Below are 22,352 nucleotides of genomic sequence, written 5' to 3' on the forward strand. Positions count from 1 at the left end.
TTCACAGATTCCTTTCAAATACAATTACAGCGTCACCTGTGGCATTGCGATTCATCAAGATCTGTACTAAGCACTTCTGAATCTTATTGACCACTTGTTTTAGAGGATGATAAATCCCTGTTCTCTCAGAGCAAAATGATTTAATAGAGCTGATATTTTTCTTTGTTTTATGTTTACCATGACCAGAAAGCAGGATTTCAGCATCCAGTAGACAGTGCTCCACAATTACAGAATCCGAGGCAGGCAGTGTCTGTTTTGTTGCTGTGTGACAAATTGTGCAAGAAGTTTATGATATGTTCATACACAACCAGAGCACATGTTGCAATTGTTGCTTCAAGATTAAACTTTCTTGAAACCTGGCTTTGAATTTAGACGATGCTTCTGAGTAGATGTGAGCTCAGTAGCTTACTGGTTGGAGATTGAAGAGGCAAAAAGAGCCCTGTGCATTAGACTTGAAGCCAAAAATGAAAAGTTTTTAATCTGTGTAGTCTTTAAGAAGTGGTAGTAGTATGTATTGTACAGCGTTTGGAACATTACTGTGGCCATTTGAAAACTATTTTTATTCCTCATTCTGTACCATCACAAGGTCATAAAAAGCAATGCTAATGGCATTTCAGTGAGCCACAGTGTTAGTGCACAACAGCTGAAGAAATTAAAGAATGACATGCTAAATTGTGACTGTATGGTAAAATTAGATGAACAGAAGAGAATAACCAAAATCAGATTCTGGCTGATGGAATGGATATGTGGTGACAACCATGTGCTTGTATATTGTCACAATAAATGATCATCTGAGTTGCAAGTATTAGTGATGATGAGTGATACCATACTTCATTGATCATAAGATTAAATGGCGTGTGCAAGATGGTATCTCCAGCTGCTGCCTCCTCTTGACATCACGTGCTATCAGTTTGTATGACTTGAAAGGGGTGCCATAAACAGTGATATTTGTGGAGTATCTGGGCTTATCACATGTCTAACCAGTTCATCATTTGTAGCTAGAGCCATGGGATATAGTCCAGAAGGAGTTGTGTGTACTTACTGTTGTCATTGCATTAGAATGGGACTTGTCTAAATAATGAAAACCTAGTAGAGCAATATCTCACTTGAAAGCCATATGTCAATAGGGCTTTAAAATTGCTTGAATATGAAGAGGATGTTACACAAATAGATGGATTCTGTCAACCTAAGGATAGGGATTAACATTTTTCAGAACTGATGTCATTGATAATTCATAGGTGGCTTTAAAAATTAAACTTTATATAGAAGCCAGCTTAAAAATGAAGTGTTGTCAATGTTCTGAGTGCATTAGGTACATTAAGGGGAAAACGTACGCTTCACTCAACAGTATTTAAGTACTTCAGAAGTCACAGGCAACCATGGCATTTGAAAGTGTGGCTGTGTTCAGTACTGAAGGTTCATATGAGTCTGCTGGATTCCAAATAGTGTAGTTGTACTCCTAGGAAATGTTTTGAAAATAGTAAATACTGATTTTATTTCTTACACTTCTGATTGAAAGGTGAAGTTTGTGATTCCTGGAGAAAAAGACATTTCTACATTAAAGATGTTAACTTAGCTTTCTGGTTTAGTAAGCTGTGAAAACTTCAGAAGCTGTAAAAACTCTGTGCACTGGAGAATAACACAGAGCTAGGAAAATTACTGGAAATCTTTCTGGTGCTTTTGTGGAATCAGGATTTCCCTTTTTTTTTTCCACACTTTTTGTTAAACTGATCCATCTAAAATGAGGTAGGGGTTAATACACACTTTGCTAAGTAAGAAAAATAACAAAAAAAAACCCCAAACAAACCCAAGGCTCAGCCCAGGAAGATGGGAATTCTGAGATAATATTCAATGTGCCCAAAGGGACAATGCTGTCTCTTGTTGTCACTCTCTATATTTAGCTCCCATGCTCATATGCAACTTAAAATACCTAGAATAGCAAGAAGAAATTTTTTTCCCCTTCATTTGAAGTGGTGCAGTGTAGGGTTGTTAATTTTGGCTTATCACAGCTGACACTTGAGTAGGGGGAAAAAAAATAGCAAGCTTTAACTCTCTCCACATGTGCCCCTTGCGAGGAGCCCTCTTGACTCCTGTGAAACTTTCTTGGCTGCCTTAAATTATCTGCCCCCCATTTAGGAGGAGTTCACAGGTCATTTAGTTGATTTAATATCCATTGTTGTTTGCGCAGCTGATAAGGGGCAAGAAAGCTATTAGTTAAGAGGCTGATTCAGAAAAAAATGTTAATAATTCTAGCTTCCTACTCGCATCAGCTGAAGTTCTCCTGATTAGTTAATGTAAGCAGTGTGATTTATATTTTAGTACTCCGGTTTATGTGAAAATGGGCAATAATTTTCACACTTTCTGGAAGGTTTGATGCTGGTGCAATGTAAGTTTTTTGTGTTTTACCCAGTTATGGAAAAGATAATGAAGTATTTCTGTATGTAAAACATAAATATTTGCCAGGTTGCTGAACATTTAAGCACTACAGTGTGCTGGTTTTTAATGGGTAATGCTCCAGAGCGTCAAGTTAGAGCTGTCAAAAAAATTGAGCAGCAAAATGGAAGAGAGCATAGTCCTTGAGGAAATACTGGACACGTTTATGGAGGAATAACTGGCTGGTTTGGATCACACTAATGACTTGTCCCACAAGTGAACTTGTGGTCCAAAGAAAGGTGCTTAACACAAGCGGATTTGGGCCGATGGGGATCAGAAAGGTGGTGCTGAGTTGCCAAGCTTGCCTGAGAAATCCCTGCTCCGGCTGGGAGGCTGGCAGGGAGCATTCGGGAAGTGAGGCGGTAGCTGCAGGCAGGGAGCGGTGCCTGCTGCACCCCGCAGGATGTTCGTCAGGCACACAGAAGGAAGAAGAGCCAGAAAATTGGGGGTTTAGGTCTGACATGGTTGGAAAAAAGCAGATTGCAATCCAGAGAGCCAGGCTGCGGGGTCATCCTGCTTAGAACATACCAACAAGGACTGTTTGTCATGCTGTCCTTTCCCTGTGTTCTGCACTATACAAAACACATGGACTATAACTGAATGAGCCTTTTCCAATAGGAGCTAACAGGTTTTTATGCTCCCATTATCTGTTAATGGCAATGAAACATTTCCTCGTTCTTGTAGCAACTTTATGTGAAAAATAATCCATCAGACACCCTTGTCTCCTGTGAAGGATCTGTGGCATGAGTGAATCGCCTCAGTCCTCAGATCCAATGAACCCTTCCAGCTACCGAGGTGATAACTTCACCCTGGCACTGTCAGGCAGAAAAGCGCCTGAGGGGCTGGTGCTTAGGGGGTGTCTGAGGAGGATAAGAAGTTTGGATGGGCAGAGGAGGCCCTTTCTGTCCTTCAGAAAGTCACAGAGCCCATATGTGGTTTATACCTGAAGGCTGTGTGGACATAAATGTCAGTTAGCTGTGGGAGGGGATGTGGGGTTTGGGTTGTTTCCCAGTTTACTATACACAAGAATATGGGTGCCGTTACGGTAGTGCAAAGATGTTTGTTTCTTTGCCTATAGAGGACTCGCTATTCTAACCTGCAGTTCCATGCAGAGGGATGAAATTTCACCGTTTTAACAGCATTAGCATAAAATAGCACTGGTTTCCAGTTTGAAATTTAGCTGTTTACTTACTACATGTGATATGGTGAAGACGTTTTATACATGTCTGTTCCAGAGTGTGTTGGAGCAGGGCATGTTTCGAGCTCTGTCAGAGCTGTTGTGAGGTGAGGTAATGGCGCAGGACAGCACGGAGGGCAGGAGGGCGATCCTGTGCAGCTGCATATACACATATTTATATAAAAGTTATTCATATTTATATAAAAGTTACCCGTATTTATATAAAAGAGACCCTAAAAGTGGTAGAGTGGCAGCGGGAGCTCTGAAAGCGAGCTGGAGGGCTGTCGCCATGTTCAGCGTGGCCAGGCTGTGAGCTCCTGTGTCTGACTGACCTGAGGTGCGTGAGGCGGGAAGGAGAGATGCAGCAGGGCCTGCAGTGTTCAACGCTCCCGCTCCTGAAAAATCACCTTCCTCTCATCTAAATCTGAGGTAAAGTCAGTTTAATTTTCCCATCTTTTCGTGTGCAAGAGGTTTACAAAAGGTGTGATGTCCCCCAGCCTCTTCTGTAGGTTGTCCAGTGTCTGTCTTGGTTTTCTGGTAGGAAGGAAATCCTCTCCAGATGAGCAGGTAACCTACAAATACACAGCTCTGTTAGATTATTGGAAAATTTCTTTTAAGCTGACAGAAAATATAATAATAATGTGTTTTTCTGAAGTTTTGATAAGGCAGAAATTCAAAATCAATATAAAAACTGAACTGTTACATCGTTTTATAAGCGTAGATGATCAGGATCCAGTAAGCAGAAGTTGTAACGGCAAGTAAGTTGTTTAGTCAATGCTGATTCTGAGAGTCCATGATGTCATTTGCCCAATTTCCCCCCTTTTTTATTTTTTCCTAAGGACGGTCTTCTCTGTGTGTCCTTACCTAGCTAAGAAAGAGATCAGTGTTTCAGAAATGTCAGTTTATAAGGCTGGAATCAGTTGGGAAAACTTGATACGCTTTGAGTCTTAAGAGTGCTTATTCAAATATTGCATTTCCAAATACAGTGTTCCTTTAGAAATTTAAAATAACATGTTTTAACTGCACGGTGTTAATAAGTAGCTGGGTAAGATAAAACCTCCTCTGAACAGTAGCTTTTTCTTTAACTTTTATCTGCATTTCCTAAGAGCGTTTCACAGGATGCAGTGTGGCTGCGCTGAGCCGGCAGCTCTCAGTCTGCTCCCATTCTGGCCAGCGGCTTTGGCCATCATCTGCTGGGGTTTCAAAGCAGCTCGTGGCCATTAGGGCAATTACCTGCTGCATGCAGCTTGCAGAGGAAGAGGCTGGCTGTGGATCTTTGTTTTAAGTGACATTTAAAAGTGACCGCTTGAGGTATTTTTGTAAGCAGGCTACGGATCAGGATTATTTCTTACTAATGTTTTTTCAGGCAATTGTAAGCCAGCCAGAGAAGTAGGAGAATTCCAGAGCGTCCAGCAAAATTAGTAAGATACTGAAAACATGCAAGAAATATCAAGGAGTTTAACAGCTCAGGAGTCTTTTAACTTTGCCATGGGAGCAGTGTTCACTCAGGTGCTCTCAGTGGGCCTAAAACCACCACTAAAACCTGAAAACGGTTTTTTATGTTTGGGGCTTGTATTTTGGGGTGGGTTTTTGGCATCACAGTTGCATTGCGGTGACTGAACATGAAGGTCAGGGACTCAGTAGATTCAGGTATTGTAAACTAAAACAATAATAGCATCGTGAATCTCTGAGAGAGGAGGATGCCAGCTCCTCAGTCAGGACCAGATCTTTCCGTGGGAAACACCGTTTGGGTTTTAAATGCTGTCCAGTCTTAGTAATCAGATACAGGTTTATATGTGTGTATATATAAAGGAATTGACACAAGTGCAGTAAATACACTTGTGTCTATAAGCTGAACTGCCATTTGTGATATTATTTCCTTATACAACTCCTGGAAGAGCACGGACCTGTGGTGACCAGCTCTGTGCTGTTGTGGATATGTCCCTGAAATGGCTTCTCACTTGAGCTTTTCTCATACTGTCCTGTTATTCCCTTGTGCATACAGAACTCAGTATTTACTTTCTCTTTCAAGTTTGTTTCTCCAGGTTTCACTCCTGGGTTTTTGAGGGGCTGTACTCTTATGCATTTTGAGCCCTCAATGACATTTGATGTCCATTTTGAGATGTTGGGAATATTCAGCTTAAAGAAGCTGCTTGAACTTGGTGTACCCTTTGGATGCACAGAGAAGGTTTTGGGCCCAGCTAAAAGAAGCTTTCAGTGTTGTGTCACATACTGTTGGCTTTGACGTATTCATTTAAGCACCTTGTAAAAATCATCAGATGTATAAAAGATGGTGATAGCAAGTTAAAATACAGCATCTTTCTGGATTAAAGGGTGCTGCAGGCATTGTTGGAATTCCTTTGTAAGTTCCTGTGTACATCAGTCAGTGAGTTTTGACCTTCCCTCTCTTTTTGGAGTGCAGATTTCACTACTTCTACCAGTTTGTGCAAGACTTCTCATGACACTTGGTGTTAATTGGTATTTCAGGTAAGCAGTAATGGAAGACATCTGCTGTCTGGTGAGGTGCATGTCTTCAGTAACAATAGATTGCCTTAGATGCAAATGTGAGCTTCACAGTATGTCACTCTGGTTCAGTGTTACATAGAAATGTGTTTCTGAGAAGCTGAAGTTGTTAACAAAAGTTAATTTTTACTTAAGTGCATCTTAAGTGTATCAGCTATTTTAACTATCTTGTGAAGAATGAAAAAATGCTTTTGAGTAAAGTAGTTGACAGTTTATGTCTAATTTAGTGCAGACCAAGGAAGTTTGCCACAAGGATAGGAATAAGGTAAAAAGTTGGAAGCTTAGGTTAAAACGATTGTAGATAACTTGATCTGTAGTTGCCATATATAGTCATACAAGAAAAAGTCTGCAGAAATCCTCCAGACATTTATGGACTTCTCTGATTCATATGTCAGAGCCAAACAGTTCCAGCCAAGAGATAGGGAATTTGTTAAACTGCATTAAGTTCCTAAATTGCTGTAGCCCAAAGGAGCAATTCTTCCTTTTAAAGAGGGAAGAGTAGGAGGGAGTAGGCAGGGAGGATAGTGCATTATGAAGCCTCTACTTTGGTAAGTTTCAATAAGATGAGTAACATTATAGAGCTCTTGAACAACAACCCATACACACAAAAAACTTGAATTAATTTCCGCTGCTCTCATCAAAGCTGGCTTTCTAAATTTAGCAGTTTCCTATAGACGCTCAGCTTATGCTAGCAACAGTAAAACTATTTTTCCTTAAGTGCAATTTGTCACCTCCCCCTTCTAAGTTGGTAGAAGATAAGCTTGTATTAATGCTGTTGATTTATTATTATACAAGTATGTCTCATTTTAATCTGCTCTGGAGTTCATTGTGATGCAGGGCTAGGCTTGCATGCCTTCAACGGTGGAAAAAACAGGGCACAGGAATGACAGACTGTTCGCTTGCTCTGCCTCTGTCTTTGTCTCTCCTTTTTTAATTTCAGTCCTCTGGGTTTCTTTTCCTGCTCTTTTTATCTCTTTCTTTCTCCCCTCCCCCAAATACTGGAGCAGTTCACAGTTCAGCACATGAATTTGGGAATTTGTCCCAGCTGAGACTATATATTACAGTTGTGAGAAGATGCTGCTGCTCAGAAGCGCTTTATGTGGATTTTTTATTTCTTAAGTTCAACTAACAGTAAATGTATTGAATAAGTCTGTAGTGAGATTTTGCTTTTTTTCATCTTGATGATTCATTTGTATCTGCTGTGCACTACCAAAGCATATTGCATTATAGGCCTGAGCGTGTTTCGGTAGGAATTTCGCCAGGAAGCATAAAGGCAGCAGAAGTTTGTTTTCTTTGAATTGCTTCACTTAGGGAAGCAACATGAAAAGATCTGTGCTGCATTTTTTTATTTAGGTCAGGAGGATGACAGTTATATTAATTGTGAGGTGTTTTTACCAGGTATGCTAAATTAGAGGTAGTAAACACTTTGGATCTATATCCTGATGGTTCTGAGGTTGTCAATTATTTTTTTTCCCTTCAAATTTCTCATCTGTGTAGGAATCTGAAGTTACCACTTTAGCTTCATTTCAAGGGCAGTGCCTGCTAAAGGCATGGTAACTTGTGAGAGCAGCAGGCAAGTAGCCTGCAACTCCTGGCATAAAAGAGGTGGTGAAGAATAGAGGGACAGCAAAGATGACAGTCATGAGAGTTTTGGCAAGTGTAGGACATGGATTTGAAGGACAGCAGTCTTTTCACTCTGATCCTCATGAAACAGCTTGTTTTCTGTAGGAGCAACTGGCTTTTGAATAAAACTGGACACTCAAGATTAAGTGAGCAAATCTTATAAAAAAATTATTAGAGGATTGCTTAATATTGGATTTTCTTGCATTAGAATCATAGTGAAAAGCTAACTATAACGATATAAATCAGTAAATACACCTATATTCCTACATGCAGGTATGTCAGAGTATGATTAATGCATGATCTGTTCACAGCTGTATTTTTAACCTATCTTTAAAAGGGAAGTAGGGAAAACAATTTGGCAATATCTGATGCCTTTGCAGTGCACAGGCTGTCCCTTCCCCAGTTTGCATATAGTCTGTAAGGATCTGTGAGGATGAAGCCTGGTCCTTTCTTCTTATAGTTAACACAGAATTCTTCTTGGAAATTTAACCTGACTTTAAAGCAAGATCCTTGTATTTTGGAAATCTCTCACCTTGACCAATAACAGATTCTAAAACATAAATGTTTTTTAATCCTGTCACTTCCCCCAAATAAAACTGTACATTGAAATTAATGACTTCTCAATGGTCCTACCTATCTTGTTCTTGCGACTGAGGAGAAACCCAAATCTCATGAGCACAGTACTGCCGACAGCACCCAGGTTGCTGATTTCATCATCCAGGAAGGCAAGACCGAGCGCTCAAGTAGGGTGCACAGTGATTCAGACACTCCATGCTTGTGTGAATGGAATATGGAAAATTACAGGCGCAATTATGGTTTCACATTAAATATTCTCCTTTTTAAATCCACCATGTGAAGCATTAGTCTGTGTTTCAACTGGTGTTGTTAATTGGACCACAGTACTTAGATGCGCTTTCTGCGGAGTCATGGCCTGTGTCATTAGCTTCTCATTAGACACGTTAATTTTTTAAGACTCATAATAATTACCTTTTTTCAGAAGTTCCTCATTTTACACTGAGCAGAAACCTTTGTTCTGCAGGCTGTAGTTCTGAGTAATCAGGGAAGAAGCATTGTGAACTCTTTCACTGTAGACTTTCAGAGTGGGAAATGAGAGTGCTGTAGAGGATGGAGAAAGAGATCCTGCAGGATATGATTTAGGGGGAGAGTTAAGGATCTTTTCCCCTGGAAACCTCAGTTGCAGGGGCAGAGAGCTTATGGAATGACACAGAGTTTTTGGCGGGACAGAGTGGTTCTGGTTAAAACTTGACAGTGTAGATGAGTCTGTTTATTGGGATGCACAGCTAAGCAGTCAGTTTGCTTTCAATTTCATTGGACAGATGTACTCATAAAATCTGCAGGTACTTAACAAAGCTTAGTACCAAGTAATTATCTTTTCTGTATGCAGAGATACTGGCCTAAGCTCTTAAGAACAGTGATTCCTGTGTGTCGCTGACACGTGGTTACCCCCCTGGCAAGAACAGCACACTTCAAAGATTCTGAAATATTTATTTGGCTAATCAGATGTTTTTTCATTACATCAATAAGTAATTCTGCTGAACTGGGATGTTACGGACTTGCAGTTTTTCCTATGACAAGGGTCTGTTGTGGCATATTTGGTGTCACCTACAGCCTGCAGCATGGACTACAGGGTGTAACGAGAGCGGGACAAACTGTTAGCAGGAGGAAAGATCCCCACAAGTCCATTAGCCAGAATGTAACCTTTTAAATTAATGTTTGTTAAAAATGATGCTTGATTTCTGCATGTATTGGTGACCTTTAAAATAAGTCACCCTTTATTTTTCCCTGTTGGAATTTCAGTGACCAGGCTTTTGTTTTGTTAGGATTAACTCCTTCCAAAGCTTTACCTGAATCATTTGTGTTTGAATTAATTTTTTTGTTTCCTAGCAACTCTAGTTTTTAACTTCTGAATTGTTTCTGTTCAGTATCTTTTCTAGCCAATGTTAACTTGCTGTTTTATAAATGACAGCATGGTTTTAACATGTTTCTAAAAAGCATAGTTCACTATATTAGTTTGCATAGTTAGTTAAAAAAGTATTTTTCTGTTATATATAGCATATGTGTATATATATATACACATACAGATATATGGGTGCAACAGTTCTTCTTTTGCACAGTTGATTTTTTAAACAGTTGTGAAGGTAACCAGTCTGTTTATACATTGCTGCATAGGCACAGAGTAAACTTATTAGCTTTTTGTTTAGTTTAATGTGGAAGAAGCTCCTAGAGGATTCCATTAAGACTTCCACAAGTGAGTGATTCTATCGAAAGTAAAGTGCCAGTCCCAGACTCAAGGCAACATGGCCAATAGGCACCTTCACAGATGCTCCATTTTCCTCATGGCTCCTCAACAATGAAAGGCACCATAGGACCAGCCCCAAAAATGGTTCCTCACTCTAGACCTATTAGAGCAAGTGCAGAGGCCACAAAATGCTCCGAGAGCTGGAGCACTTCTGGGAGACAGGCTGAGAGAGTTGGTCCTGGGAAAGGAAAGGCTCTGGGAAGACCTTAGAGCAGCTGCTAGTGCCTAAAGGGACCAACAAAAGAACTGGAGAGCGAATTCTTACAAGGTAACAGTGTGTAGGAGGAGGGAGAATGGCTTTAAACTGACAGGATAGATTCAGATGAGCTCTTACAAAGAAGTTCTTCCCTGTGAGTGTGTTGAAGCGCTGTCACAGGGTGCCCAGAGAAGCTGTGGCTGCCCCATCCCTGGCAGTGTTCAATGTCAGGTTGGATGGGACTTGGAGCAACCTGCTGTGTGGAAGGTGTCCCTGCCCAAGGCAGGGGATTGGAACTGGATGAGCTTTAAGGTCCCTTCCAGCCCAAACCATTCTGTGATCCCATGATGATACTATGACCCACATGGTCTACAGAGTTTGGTACAAACAAGGGTGTTTCCACAGTCTAGAAGTAGTGTCTATGGCTGCTGTCAAGGCTCACTTCTGGGATTGTCATGTGGCTGCAATTTTTGCAGAATGGTCTGAGCTGGGTAAACAGCAAAAATTCAGTTTCTTTTTCAAGGAATCTCTTGTAATGTTTATTCTGTAGGCTGGTTCTGCCCCGCTTCGTAACCTTTCTGAAGTGCAAGCGTCTCCCCCTGAATTACAATGCGTGTGTCTTTGCTTAATATTCCACATTAAGCTGAAGTCTGCTCTCACTAAATCAGCTTTCACAAATGGAATATTTTTTCACTTCTTGCTGGGTGGGTCCGTACACTGAAAAATAGGTCAGGAACAGTAATCTAAATCTACTGCTAATAAATAATTAAAGCTAATGGAATTTGCACAAGATCTGTGAGCTGAAATACTTCAGAAAGTACTGTGGGGTACATTTTGCTACTGTAAAGCAAGATTTTTTATTTATCATTGTGCTGGGTTGAAATGTATCTAAAAATGTAACAAGATTTATTTTTTCTTTGTACAGAGAAAACACTGGCATGTGAGTGTATTAAAAGTAACTGAAATATCACAGAAAATTGATAACATCGTGATTCACTCTTTAATGATCAGATTTCAAGTAAATACTTCAGCAGCCTTAAGCAATAAGAGGGTTTAGATCTCATTAAATCACAGTGTAAATTGAGCAATAAATTGTTTGCTCATATGATTTAATTTGCCTTATATTTTAGGAATTAAATAAGTCATCTAAGCTACTGTATAATACCTGTTTGAACAACTATCTGGGATTTCAGTTTCATATCTTAGAGCAAAGCGAAGTGGAGCTTGCTGGAACTAATTAAACATAAAGACTTAAATGTATCCCTTAGTACGCCTCCAATCACATGTGCCCAGGATCTCTGGTGGAAAAATTCTATCATCTGGACTTTTCCATAATCATGCCTGCAAAAAAAAACTCTTTCAAACTTGTGTATTGGTAGCTGAGCATCTGAGGGAGCGATCCCAACTTGTTCCAGTTCACCCATAGCAGGGTGAAGCATATACACTTGCTGGCTCTCTAATTAACCAGCAGAACTGCTTGCTACTAATTATAGTTAACTTGCTGATTTCTGTGTTTCACAGTGACAAGTTGTGTCCTTGAAGTATATAATAATGAAACACACCTTGGAAGTATGCCGGCGTTCTTCCCACATCCTTCATGCCTGGCTGCTTTTTACCTCTCCCCGTTTCAGCTGTATTTATATGAAAGAGAAGCTCAACAGCGTTATCCAGATAATAGCTATAGGGACAAAAAATGTATGGAGCCCTGCCTGTGAGGGTACACAGATAAGCATCCTCCTAGCCACAAGAAAAAGTATCTGTCATACCAGCATATCACCCACCTCTTGATAGCAGGGCTGAAACCTGGCTGCTGGTTTTTGACATGAGTTCCTCTTGAGGCCGTGCTGTTTCTTCTTTCTACGTTGATTTGAACTGACAGCTATCATCCTGCCCAGTCAATAGGTATTGGGGTTTGTTCTGGGTTGGGTTTGCTCTTTCTTTATTTTTGATTTTTGTAAGCTCTTATAAGAAAGTATCTGGAGTCACGATGTTCAGCACTACCAATTCTGAGTGCAGGGCCACTTGTTAGTTCCTTATTACATGTTGAGCTAACAAGGAAGGAGATGCGAAAGGGTAAGGTGGCAGGAAAGCTGTAGCGTCTCACTGGTGGTAAGTCAGCTCAAAAATAGGTTGTGACAGCTGAACTGATGATGTCACCAATGCTGATACAAGTGGGCTGCTTCTCATTATGGTTTCTCTGCCAGACATAGTGACATTCACCAGCCAATGTGTGTCTCATGTAGGTGATATATAGAACAAATCATAGGAAATGTGTCGCAGGAGGCATAGGATATAACATTTGCCCAGTTTTTGGTTTGTTTTATTTTACAAGAGCCCAGTACTTCTGTAGATGACACAGGTGTATAGGTCAAGCTTAGCCTTGCTGGACCACTTTATCAAACCAGGGTCATAGGGCTCTTGTTGTGACATTTAGAGATAAGCATTTTGGAGGAAATGAGATGGAGCAGTCTGTGAGGGCATCAGAAGGGGCTTGTGTAGCATCAGACCTCAATTAAATTACAAATACAGCATTGGTAGCCTGACCATTGATATGTCCTTTGTACTGTACACAGTGTATTAAGATAGCAATGGATAAATAATGTCGTTTAGTTGACAGAAAGATGCATTTGTTGCCCATGGTTTACCATAGATTTATTCTTGGTTTATTTTCCATAGAGTTATTTTTAATGAGATTGGAAAGGGAGTTAAAAATTATTTGGATTCAGATTTCATTGTGTAGCTACTTGATCAAAACATAAACTCGTTTATACTCTTGTAAAGGGAAAATGCTATATTAGCTTTCAGCTTTCAGATTTGATTCAGATAATGATACAGCATCCTAATTCATAGTCTCTGCTTCAGATACTGAATTTGTCTGTGATAGAGCCTTTTTCAGAAAACTGCTCTATCCTGATAAATCATCCAGAGAGAGAGAGAATGTACACATTTAGATGGCATGGAAAAATAGGCTAATAATGTGATTGTATAGGAGTACTCAAGTATTTCAATGCATTTGTGTTGATAAATTATAATTTATTTTAATGTTCAGTTGCATCTACCCTTTTCAGCTGTTCTGCTTGATCCCAGTGATTTGCTAGCTGTATGCAAGTGCTGGAGTTGGATGCTTTTCCTGTTTTGATCACAGCCCAGGCAGTAAAGGCCACCACACATTAAACAGATAATAAATCATATGGTGTCCTTGCTAACCAGCAGTACAGATTCCCCCAGGTCTCAACTGAACATCCTTCTTTCTGTTCAGTTTAGTGCAAAGAAGGTAAAATTCTATTTGATGTTAGTGTAGTATTTTGGGTTTGATGAGGATTCTTTCCAAACTGCCAAAAATAAATCTCCCCAGCAGTTTCAGCTGGTGACTCCAGCATATGTATTCCTGACTTGTGTTTATTTTTACTTCCCTTTTGTTGTAAGCTGTCTAAAGTTTTGATGCTGTTTAGCCAAGAAAGGAATTATAAAAGCAGCCTATAAACTCCTTCCAAGGAGAGGAGGAAAAGAGGGGAGAAAACAAAAAACAGTCTGAAGAAGGCATTTATGCTTTTTGTTATGGTGTGTGCCATTTATCCACTTTACCTCATGATGTATTTAGTTGCACTTAAAATACTGAGGCAAGTTCCTTGCAGTTTCTGTTCCTAGATGGTTTGCTCTGTGAAGATAATGGAAGTGGGATGCTCTGTATTGTGTAGCTGCAACAAATGTCAAGTTATTGCTAAGATTTCAAATTGTCAAAACATTTTACCCAGTTAAACTGTGCTCTTATGATCAGCGTTTCCCAGGATTGCCCCAGATAGATCACAGTGGTATAACCAAGGACTTGGCAGTGGGACTGAATCATTTTGAGCTGCATTCTCCTCTGTCGTGAAGTGTTTTAAAAACAGTTTTACCAACAACAAAAGCTGCTGTCTAAATCAAGCTCCTCATGTTTTCCCATTATGGCACGGATTTTGCTTGGTAACGTTTTGATTGCTGGGATGAGTGTTTAGCATCCCGAATTTGCTAAGTGGAGGATGTGTGGGATTCAGATTTAGTGCTTGAAAGCTTTTCTCCCTTTTTGACAGCTTGACCAACTGTTTGCTTGGCTTTGGGATGCCCCTTTTATTCCTTTTTTCCCCCCCTCTGTTTCTCTCCGTCTTCTCTCTGCTATAAAGAGCCAACAACATCTCTCATTACTCAACATGAATATGAAGCAAAGTCCTGCCATAGTTTATGTCATGAAATAAAAAGTGCTGCAAATCCTGTCTATCAAAAGTTAGTACATGTCAATAGGAGGCTCTTGCCTAGAGCTTGCCATGCGCACAGAGGAGCAGGGTTTGGGTTCTCCTACCACCAGAGCTGACCAGGCTTGATTTACTGAATGCCACTGCAGTGCTTTGTCATCTCCCAATGTACCAAGGGCTGATGCTTAGGCAGTGGGGGTAACACCCTGCTCTTCAGAGCAGTGCAAGTGAAAGAGCTGGGGCTGGTCTGGAATTAGATCTCTTCTATTTTTGCTTTCAGTTTTGACATCAGTTTGCTGGCTGGTGCTAAACTAGTGGGTAAATTCAGAGGCAGTACCAGGGACAGGAAGCCCTAAATGTGATGATTTTCTACCAGCTCAGATTTTTATTTCAAGTAATGTTGCTTTGCTTGAATGGTATAATTTTTCCTGATTTTATAAAGGGTGCCAGTATACTGACTGTAAATGTAATGCCTCTGTAATTTCACTGCGTTAAAACCTACCATGCTAGATTTAGGCCCTGAATGCGGGCATTTATTTTGCCATCAACAGTTAATGTAATGCTACTTTCTTCAATGTCATTGTCATCATGTTACAAAGAAAAACATGTTATAAACATGCACAGCCCTCTGGTCTCCCAGAGGAGTTGGGAAGTGGGGAAAAGATGCTTAACCTGCCAGTTTGCTTTGGTAGAGGTGTTATTTGTAGATGTTTGTGATAGACCAGGATAGTATCTGACCTTTTTTCTGTCCTAAAACAACAGAAAATATCAGGAAACATGTAAGTGATTTGACTTAGTCTAAGAAGAGAAGTGTTGTTTGGTTTGGTGCCCAAGAGGGAGCTTATAAAGCTGCAACATTATCCTTAACTTGATAGGGATTAGCTGTATGTTAGTGCAGTAACCATGTAAGAAATGAAATTTGGCTGATCGTTTGTCCTTGATAGCTTCATTTGTGTTTGGCCCCCTAAGCCATTTCTCAGGGAGTGGGAGAACTCCTGATACTCCAACTCTCTGCGTGACTTGTCATTTAAATGACAAAAATCACATCTCTCAAAAGCCTACTTTTCCTTCAGGAAAATCAGATTAAGTCCAGGGCTTAGGGTGTTTTGGTGAGTGGTTTAATGTCCAATATGCTGCATGACTTTAGATGTAAAAGTAAGTGCATTGGAAAGGAGAATTTCCCAACTTTTTAAGGTCACCTTTTCTGAAAGGCCTAAGGCTTTAATAGACGCTATTGAGAAAATACTTTGAAGACTTCTTTAAGACCTCTTGCCAGAGGTTCAAGATAGCTGAGGGGCTGTGGCCAGTGTGAAGAGAGGAAGATTTCAAGGTTACTTAAGCAGTTTGTGAGTGTCCCAGTTGCGAGCATCATAGGCCTCTTGGAGGGAACATCCAAAGGCTCACTAGATCTCACCTGGCCCTAAAAATAGGTCCTCAGCACCCACAGTAGGTCTGGTCAGCTGTGCCTTGGAAATCTCTGAGGATGGGAAATTCACCTTTCTCCTGGGTAAACCCCCATCAGTGCTGCCCACCTGAATGATGCAGCATCATGTTACTGGTTTATACCTCTTATAGATTTATTTCTAGCTGTAAATACTATGAAGTTGCTGCTTGTGCATCAGTGTAATACCATGGCAAAACCAGGAGTCCAGCTTCTGGGATGTGCGTGAATAATAGTGTCCTCTGCAAAGTGACAGCATTATATTCTTCAGGCATGCAAATAATGAGAATTCTGAGATTTTTTTAAATGAATTAGACCCAAACCAGCTTAAAAGTGGAGCCACGGAGAAATTTATGCAAGATAGATGTAACTTTGTTGTCCTAAATTAACTTGGTTGCTAAGTAAAAATATGCTATAAACTTTGAGTGATTCTGTGGGCAGTATTTTCATAAATTTTGTAGCACTGTGTTGTAATTGGGAAGAAGAAATTTTGAGTTTTACAGAAACCAACAAATAAATAGATAAATAATAAAAAGAAGCCAACTATCTTCTTCAGGGTGTCTGTCTCCAGGTCTCTGATGGCTAAAAAGTCAGAGCACTCTTGAGAAAATCATCAATAAAATAGACCATTTACAGAATGGCAACAGTCTAAGTTGAAATGATGCTCCAAAGTCCTCTTCCTTTAAGCCTAGCCTCCATCTGTGGAAATTTCTCTGGCATAAGTTCAGAGGTGTAGCTGCTGTTTAGGTAGATACAGGCATTTACTTCTAATCGCATTAGTGTTTCAGCTGAATTACGAGATTGAAGGCGTTCAGTGCTTACCCAACATCACTGCAGGTTTGTTAATTAATACTGCTTGCAACAGATACAGGTATGTGTCAAACTGGAAATGCAGACTTGTTCCAAATGAATCCTAGATATATTTCTACTTTAATCAAAGTATATAATAAAAATAAAAAAATAAAATGTGATCAGGATTTAAGTAGCGTTTCAGAACTGAAAATAGTGTGAGGGAAAACTTGACAATGACTTGTCCTTCCAAATTTTTCTGATGAAATATCTTGCTTCTGTCTTCCAGGATCTGCGCAAACAGGTAGCTCCATTACTGAAGAGTTTCCAGGGAGAGGTAAGAGCTTATGCTTCTCATGGTGCCTTTGATACTTCTTTACCCTGAGTGTGCTGTGCTGGCAGTCTTTCAGCACAGCCGTGTGGGTACAGAGCCCTTGAGCAGAGAACACTGCATGGGTTCAGCCCTTGGGCATGGTGCTGTGTGCAGGATCTGTGCACAACAAGCTAAACTGGTCAAATCACTTTGCATCCAGCATACCTGAGCATAAACTTACCATTGCAGTGACTCGGGCACATGCCAGTTCATTGTGTCTCAGTAACAGTGGTTGGAACACTTAATGCAGCGTAATGTACATATAAAAATATGAAGATAGTACAAATAGTTTTCAGCGCAAACCTTTTCAGCTATAAACTGCTGTATTCTAGGGGGCTTGAGGAAAACCTGAAGTTGGCAGGTGTTTGTTGGGAAAACAACAGAAAACATTAACAGCTCTGGTGCTGGCTCTTACTTCACACACCACTCCACTAAGAAACACTTGATGAGAGCGATCACAAGTTTAAAAACCAACTGTTGTTATTTTGAAGAACTTCTCTAGGAAAAGGCAGCTGGGCCCATTACAGGATTTTACATTTCATCTGTGGGCAGCACTGAAGTGCTCACTTCACGTGAGTGCTTCAGCCAAATGGGAGCTGTTGTGTTGCCTCTAGGAAAATGTGCTGTATGAAGTTTGCAAATCATATGTCTTCTTACAAAGATCACTGCCTGCTTGGGGTGGTAGATTGAGGTTTTAGCTCACACCGTGCTACACATTGTAGAGCTCTGTTCCTAAAGTTAGCTGTGTTGAAGCCGCAACGCCTTTTACTTTCTCAGTCTGTAAGCTGGCTGTCTTTATATTGTTGCAGTTCCCCTCAGAGCACAGAGAACTTCAGGAGTGTGTTTTCAGAAGTCTGCATAAGTAATGAAGTGCACAACTCCTGTTATTTGTAATGACAGTTGGATTTCTGGTTGCTTGTACATCCTGCTAAATATGCATCCCAAACAGGCAATAATTCCTAACCTTAAAAGCAGTATATATTTTTTTATTTTATAACCCAATTTCCCAAGTACTACTAGAAATAAATAAATAAACAGGACAACTTGCTCCTTGATATATCTAATGGTAATTTGTGAGAACAAAGAATGACTTGTGTGAGTCCGTTTGCCAGTGGAAATTTACACTTCAGAATTGCTCTGAGTGGATTGCAGTGCTCTTAAAACCTTTCCACTTTGGTTTCAAGCTTGCAATGCACTGACTGAAAAGTGTATGTGTGCTTTCAGCGCTGTTCTTTAATGAAGGGAATGTCTGAGGATCAAGTAAGTATCATAAATCCCAATTTGGCTACAGCAAAGGAAGATTCTCCCGTTAGATTAGCTCACTCACTGTTAACCTTGGTCTGGCTCATACACCCTCCTCCTCTTTGGTTTTGCTTCACTAATGTAAAGGTGAAGTTTATGTTGGAGAGCGAGTGTCCTCGAGCAGCAGGTAGAGAATGCTGTAGGAGTGCTCCAGTTCACACCTAGGTGGGCATTGTGGATGGTACCACTGAAATTTGAGGCACCATCTTATTCTCACTGGCTGCTCATATGGAAGCTGGGAAGAAGGGTTCTTGCATGATGCAGCTTCTCTGTTTACCATGAGGGAGAGTTTCCACCACATTTTTGCCTTTGAATCCTATCTCCACCCCTACTGCTATTGCCTCATCATTTCTTGATCTGTAATTACAGAACTAAGTAAGTGCTATTTGCATGTCCAAGTAATAATACATTACGATTCCACCTCAGAAGGGAAACGGATCTCATGTGGGATGACTGTTCCACATGAGAGAGCTCTGTGCACTAGGGAGGGCCAGAAGATCAGAAAGGACAGACAGGTCCCTACCTAGCAAAGGTGTTTAAGTAGCTTTACCATGGATATTGCTGTGTTCTTGCTGCCTAAGGCCTGGCTCCCCATGTCCTGCCTTGCCTCAGCACTTTTACTAAACAGCCTGGAGAAGAGAAGGCTGCGTGGAGACCTCATAGCAGCCTTCCAGTATCTGAAAGGGGGCTATATGGATGCTGGGGATGGACTATTCATTAGGGACTGTAGTGACAGGACAAGGGGTAATGGGTTCAAACTTAGACAGGGGAAGTTTAGATTGGATATAAGGAAGAAATTCTTTACTGAGAGGGTGGTGAGGCACTGGAATGGGTTGCCCAGGGAGGTTGTGAATGCTCCATCCTTGGCAGTGTTCAAGGCCAGGTTGGACAGAGCCTTGGGTGACATAGTTTAGTGTGAGATGTCCCTGCCTATGGCAGCGGGGTTGGAACTAGATGGTCTTAAGGTCCTTTCCAGCCCTAACTATTCTATGATTCTATGATCCCACGGTGAGCACAAAGTTTTCTTTCCCCCCACTTTTTTGCTGGCTTAGTTTTCTGCCAGGTTGGTTCACTGAAGCAGCTCGCTGCAGGCACCCACTGGGCAGGGAAGAGGCCAGGAGAGTAAATCCAAGGGCAGGAGGAGTGCAGATGTGTCAGCCTAGGTTGACTTAAACTGTCCTTGAACTGTACTCTCGGTGAGCCTGACATGCCTTGGAGAGAGGTTAACTTAAGCTCACACATTTAAATACCCTCCCAAGCATGCTTTATGGGACATCTGCTTGTAAACCTGTGGGTAGTTGACTTTTTATAATAAATCCACAGGTCACTTAAGCCAATTTTTTTCTTTTCAGGATATTGATACTTCTCCTCCCTCTCCTCCCCCCCCTCCCCATCTTCCTTCTGTATAATACAAATTTATCAGTAAGTCTGCCCAAACCACAACATTCTGTATTCCACAGATATTTGTCTTGTCCATTCAGCTGAAAATGGTTCCAGCTATCAAATACTCAGTTTCCATTAGTAGTTGGAGATAACTTTTTTTGTATAGATCTCCATGCTTTAAGTAACTGGTTTTTTTTATGATGACAGTTAAAGAAAAAGCATTATGAAATGGAATTTAGCGTTCTACAAATTTTAAAATGCATTTCTAATTCAACGTGAGACCCTGTTCCTCACTGTAGTATAATTTTATTACAGTACTTTTTCCTTATTTACGATTTTAATGGAAATTTGAATGCAGGTTTGAGGGTTTTTTAGTTGACAAAATGTCGTGCCTGATTCACAGCTTTGTTCTTCTGATTTGGGGGATAACTTTTCCAGCTTTCCTGGAAGATTTAAGGTCTGGATGGTGTAAATAGGCTGCTGTGAGCAAGACAAAAGTAATTAATTTAAGAGGTGTAAAATTCTTGGTGTTTCCATCTTAAATCTCTGTGTGTGTGTGTCCCTTTTTTTTTTCTTACCATTAATGTGAGGATGCAACTTGCTGGGCTACATACAGGATGGAATCACAACAGGCAAAAGAGTTCTGTCATTCAATCCTAGAATGACTGGCAAGGCACTCCTTCAAGCAGCCATCTGAATAAGCTGTGTTCCTGCAGTCATTGTGCCTTACCTTATTTATATCAGTGGATGGATATTTGTATATGAAATCCTAAAACTAAAGAAAAGAAAGAAGTTGTGTTCTTGGGCTATGTTTAGAGAACTTTTAATTTACAGAACTCAAGTTGTGGTATGGAAATCTAATGTTGGAATCTGTATTTGTGAAGTCATCAAATAGATATTTTAAGGCTGGGAAAGGATTTCCTGAGGTCATTAGCATTCTTTTCATGTGGCATAACAGTACTGTCCAACAGTAATGCAGTAATCCCTCATTTGGAGAACCCTTTAAGGCACATACTCCAAACCAACGCGCTGGACTTCATGTCTGTGAAAACCATTTCTCATATTCTTCTCACAGAGCAAGTACTTTTAAGGGTATTGCCATTCTGATGAGCCCACTCTGGCTCCCCACTTAGCTGAATTGTACTTTAAACTATTAATTTGGTCAGTAGAGTAATTGAATAATTTTCTATATGCAGACAACAGAAGCTGAAAATCAGTTTGGTGTGCTGGAACAACTAATCGTGCCTCTGAAGGAGTGCTCTAATTATGCGCCTGAACAACTTCAGACCTACTTTTCTTCTCTGTTTTGAAGGAGTATTCCTGAGCTGATTTTTTTTTTTTTGTTACCCCCTTTAATTTCCTTATGTTAAATTTACAAACCTAATTAATACAATTTCTTTCCTGTAGGTTCACTCCATGATGGCTCAATTAGAGTAGCAGTAGAACTGTGGTTCAATATTCAGGCCAGCTTCATAATTGAAAACACATTTTCTTCTCAAAAGCTGCAGCTGGTTTGGTTCTGCTCATGCAGAAAAGGATATAACCTTGCATAACATAGGAAATGAACGGTTGAGAGAGAAGCCAAATTCAATTTCAGTCAGATATTTTGAGGATAAGTCCATGATCTATGGAAGCAGGGGAATGAAAAGTGTGTGTATGTGGAAAGCAGCGTATTCAGCACTCTATTAATCACGGCTAGCCTGGGTGCTGTTGTGTGCTGTTGCGTTAGCGGTGATTCTAGTACAGAGGCTGGAGAGCAGCCAAGCACTCCAGAAGTTAACCTCTTAAAGACCCTGAGCTGCTTTCTGTTGAATAAATGTAATTTTGTGGTCAGAAATAAATGCTTGTGATGTAGCAGGAGCTTTGAAAACAACAGCGTGGCAAAGCTATTACAAATTGCTCTGTGTTGGAGAAGTCAACAGCATACATCAAAATTCAGCACTCACGTCACGCTGATTTAGGCCCGGAGCTTTCCTGCTTTAAAAGCACTCCATGTAACAAAATGGGGTAAATCTAACATTTTGGGCGGGTAATTGGTTTGTTTTCACATCCACTCCATGGGGTGTGGGTGCTGGGTGATTTCCTTCATGTAACAGGAGCATGGGGATGGTTTTATGCTTCACCTCAGATCTGTTTCCCAATGCTAGCAGGGAAGGGAGAAGCACACCGTGTGCTTTTGGGGCAGCAGCAGCTCAACAGTGCTTCATTCCTTTGTTTACAGAAGTGTGTAAATGATTATTTATTTCATTTTGGCTGGCTTGATTGCAGTTTAAACAACATCTTTCCTGAGGAAGGTGATTTAAATATGCTTCAGCATCTCGAAGGCAGATGCGCTCTCCCTGATGAGCATGTGGGATGTCTGCTGCTGGCAGTGGGCTGCAGGGTCAAAAACATCCCTGAGAGAAGAGACACTTAACTAATGGATGGAGAGCACTGTAGAAACTCAGATGCAGTCAGAGCCTGTCCTATATGTTCCTCTTTCTCCTTCCCATATTGGTACCTTCTTGGGACCAATCAGCTATTGAGGTAACAGGCAAGGACCCAAACCCAACATATAAACCAC

At 40.6% G+C, this 22,352-nt stretch overlaps 1 protein-coding gene across 4 annotated transcripts in view; it reads left to right on the forward strand.

Moving 5' to 3' along the window:
- CUX1 (cut like homeobox 1) overlaps positions 1-22,352 on the forward strand; it is a 269,114-nt gene that overhangs the window by 91,195 nt on the left and 155,567 nt on the right. For all 4 annotated transcript variants that reach the window (XM_080630203.1, XM_080630200.1, XM_080630201.1 and 1 more), the window contains exon 3: positions 17,021-17,068. In XM_080630203.1, the coding sequence (XP_080486329.1) occupies positions 17,021-17,068 (48 nt within the window). The remainder of the gene's footprint in view (positions 1-17,020; positions 17,069-22,352) is intronic.

This window comes from Psittacula echo (genome assembly GCF_963264785.1).
Source record: "Psittacula echo genome assembly, chromosome: 15".
In the NCBI taxonomy this organism is placed as follows: Eukaryota; Metazoa; Chordata; class Aves; order Psittaciformes; family Psittacidae; genus Psittacula; species Psittacula echo.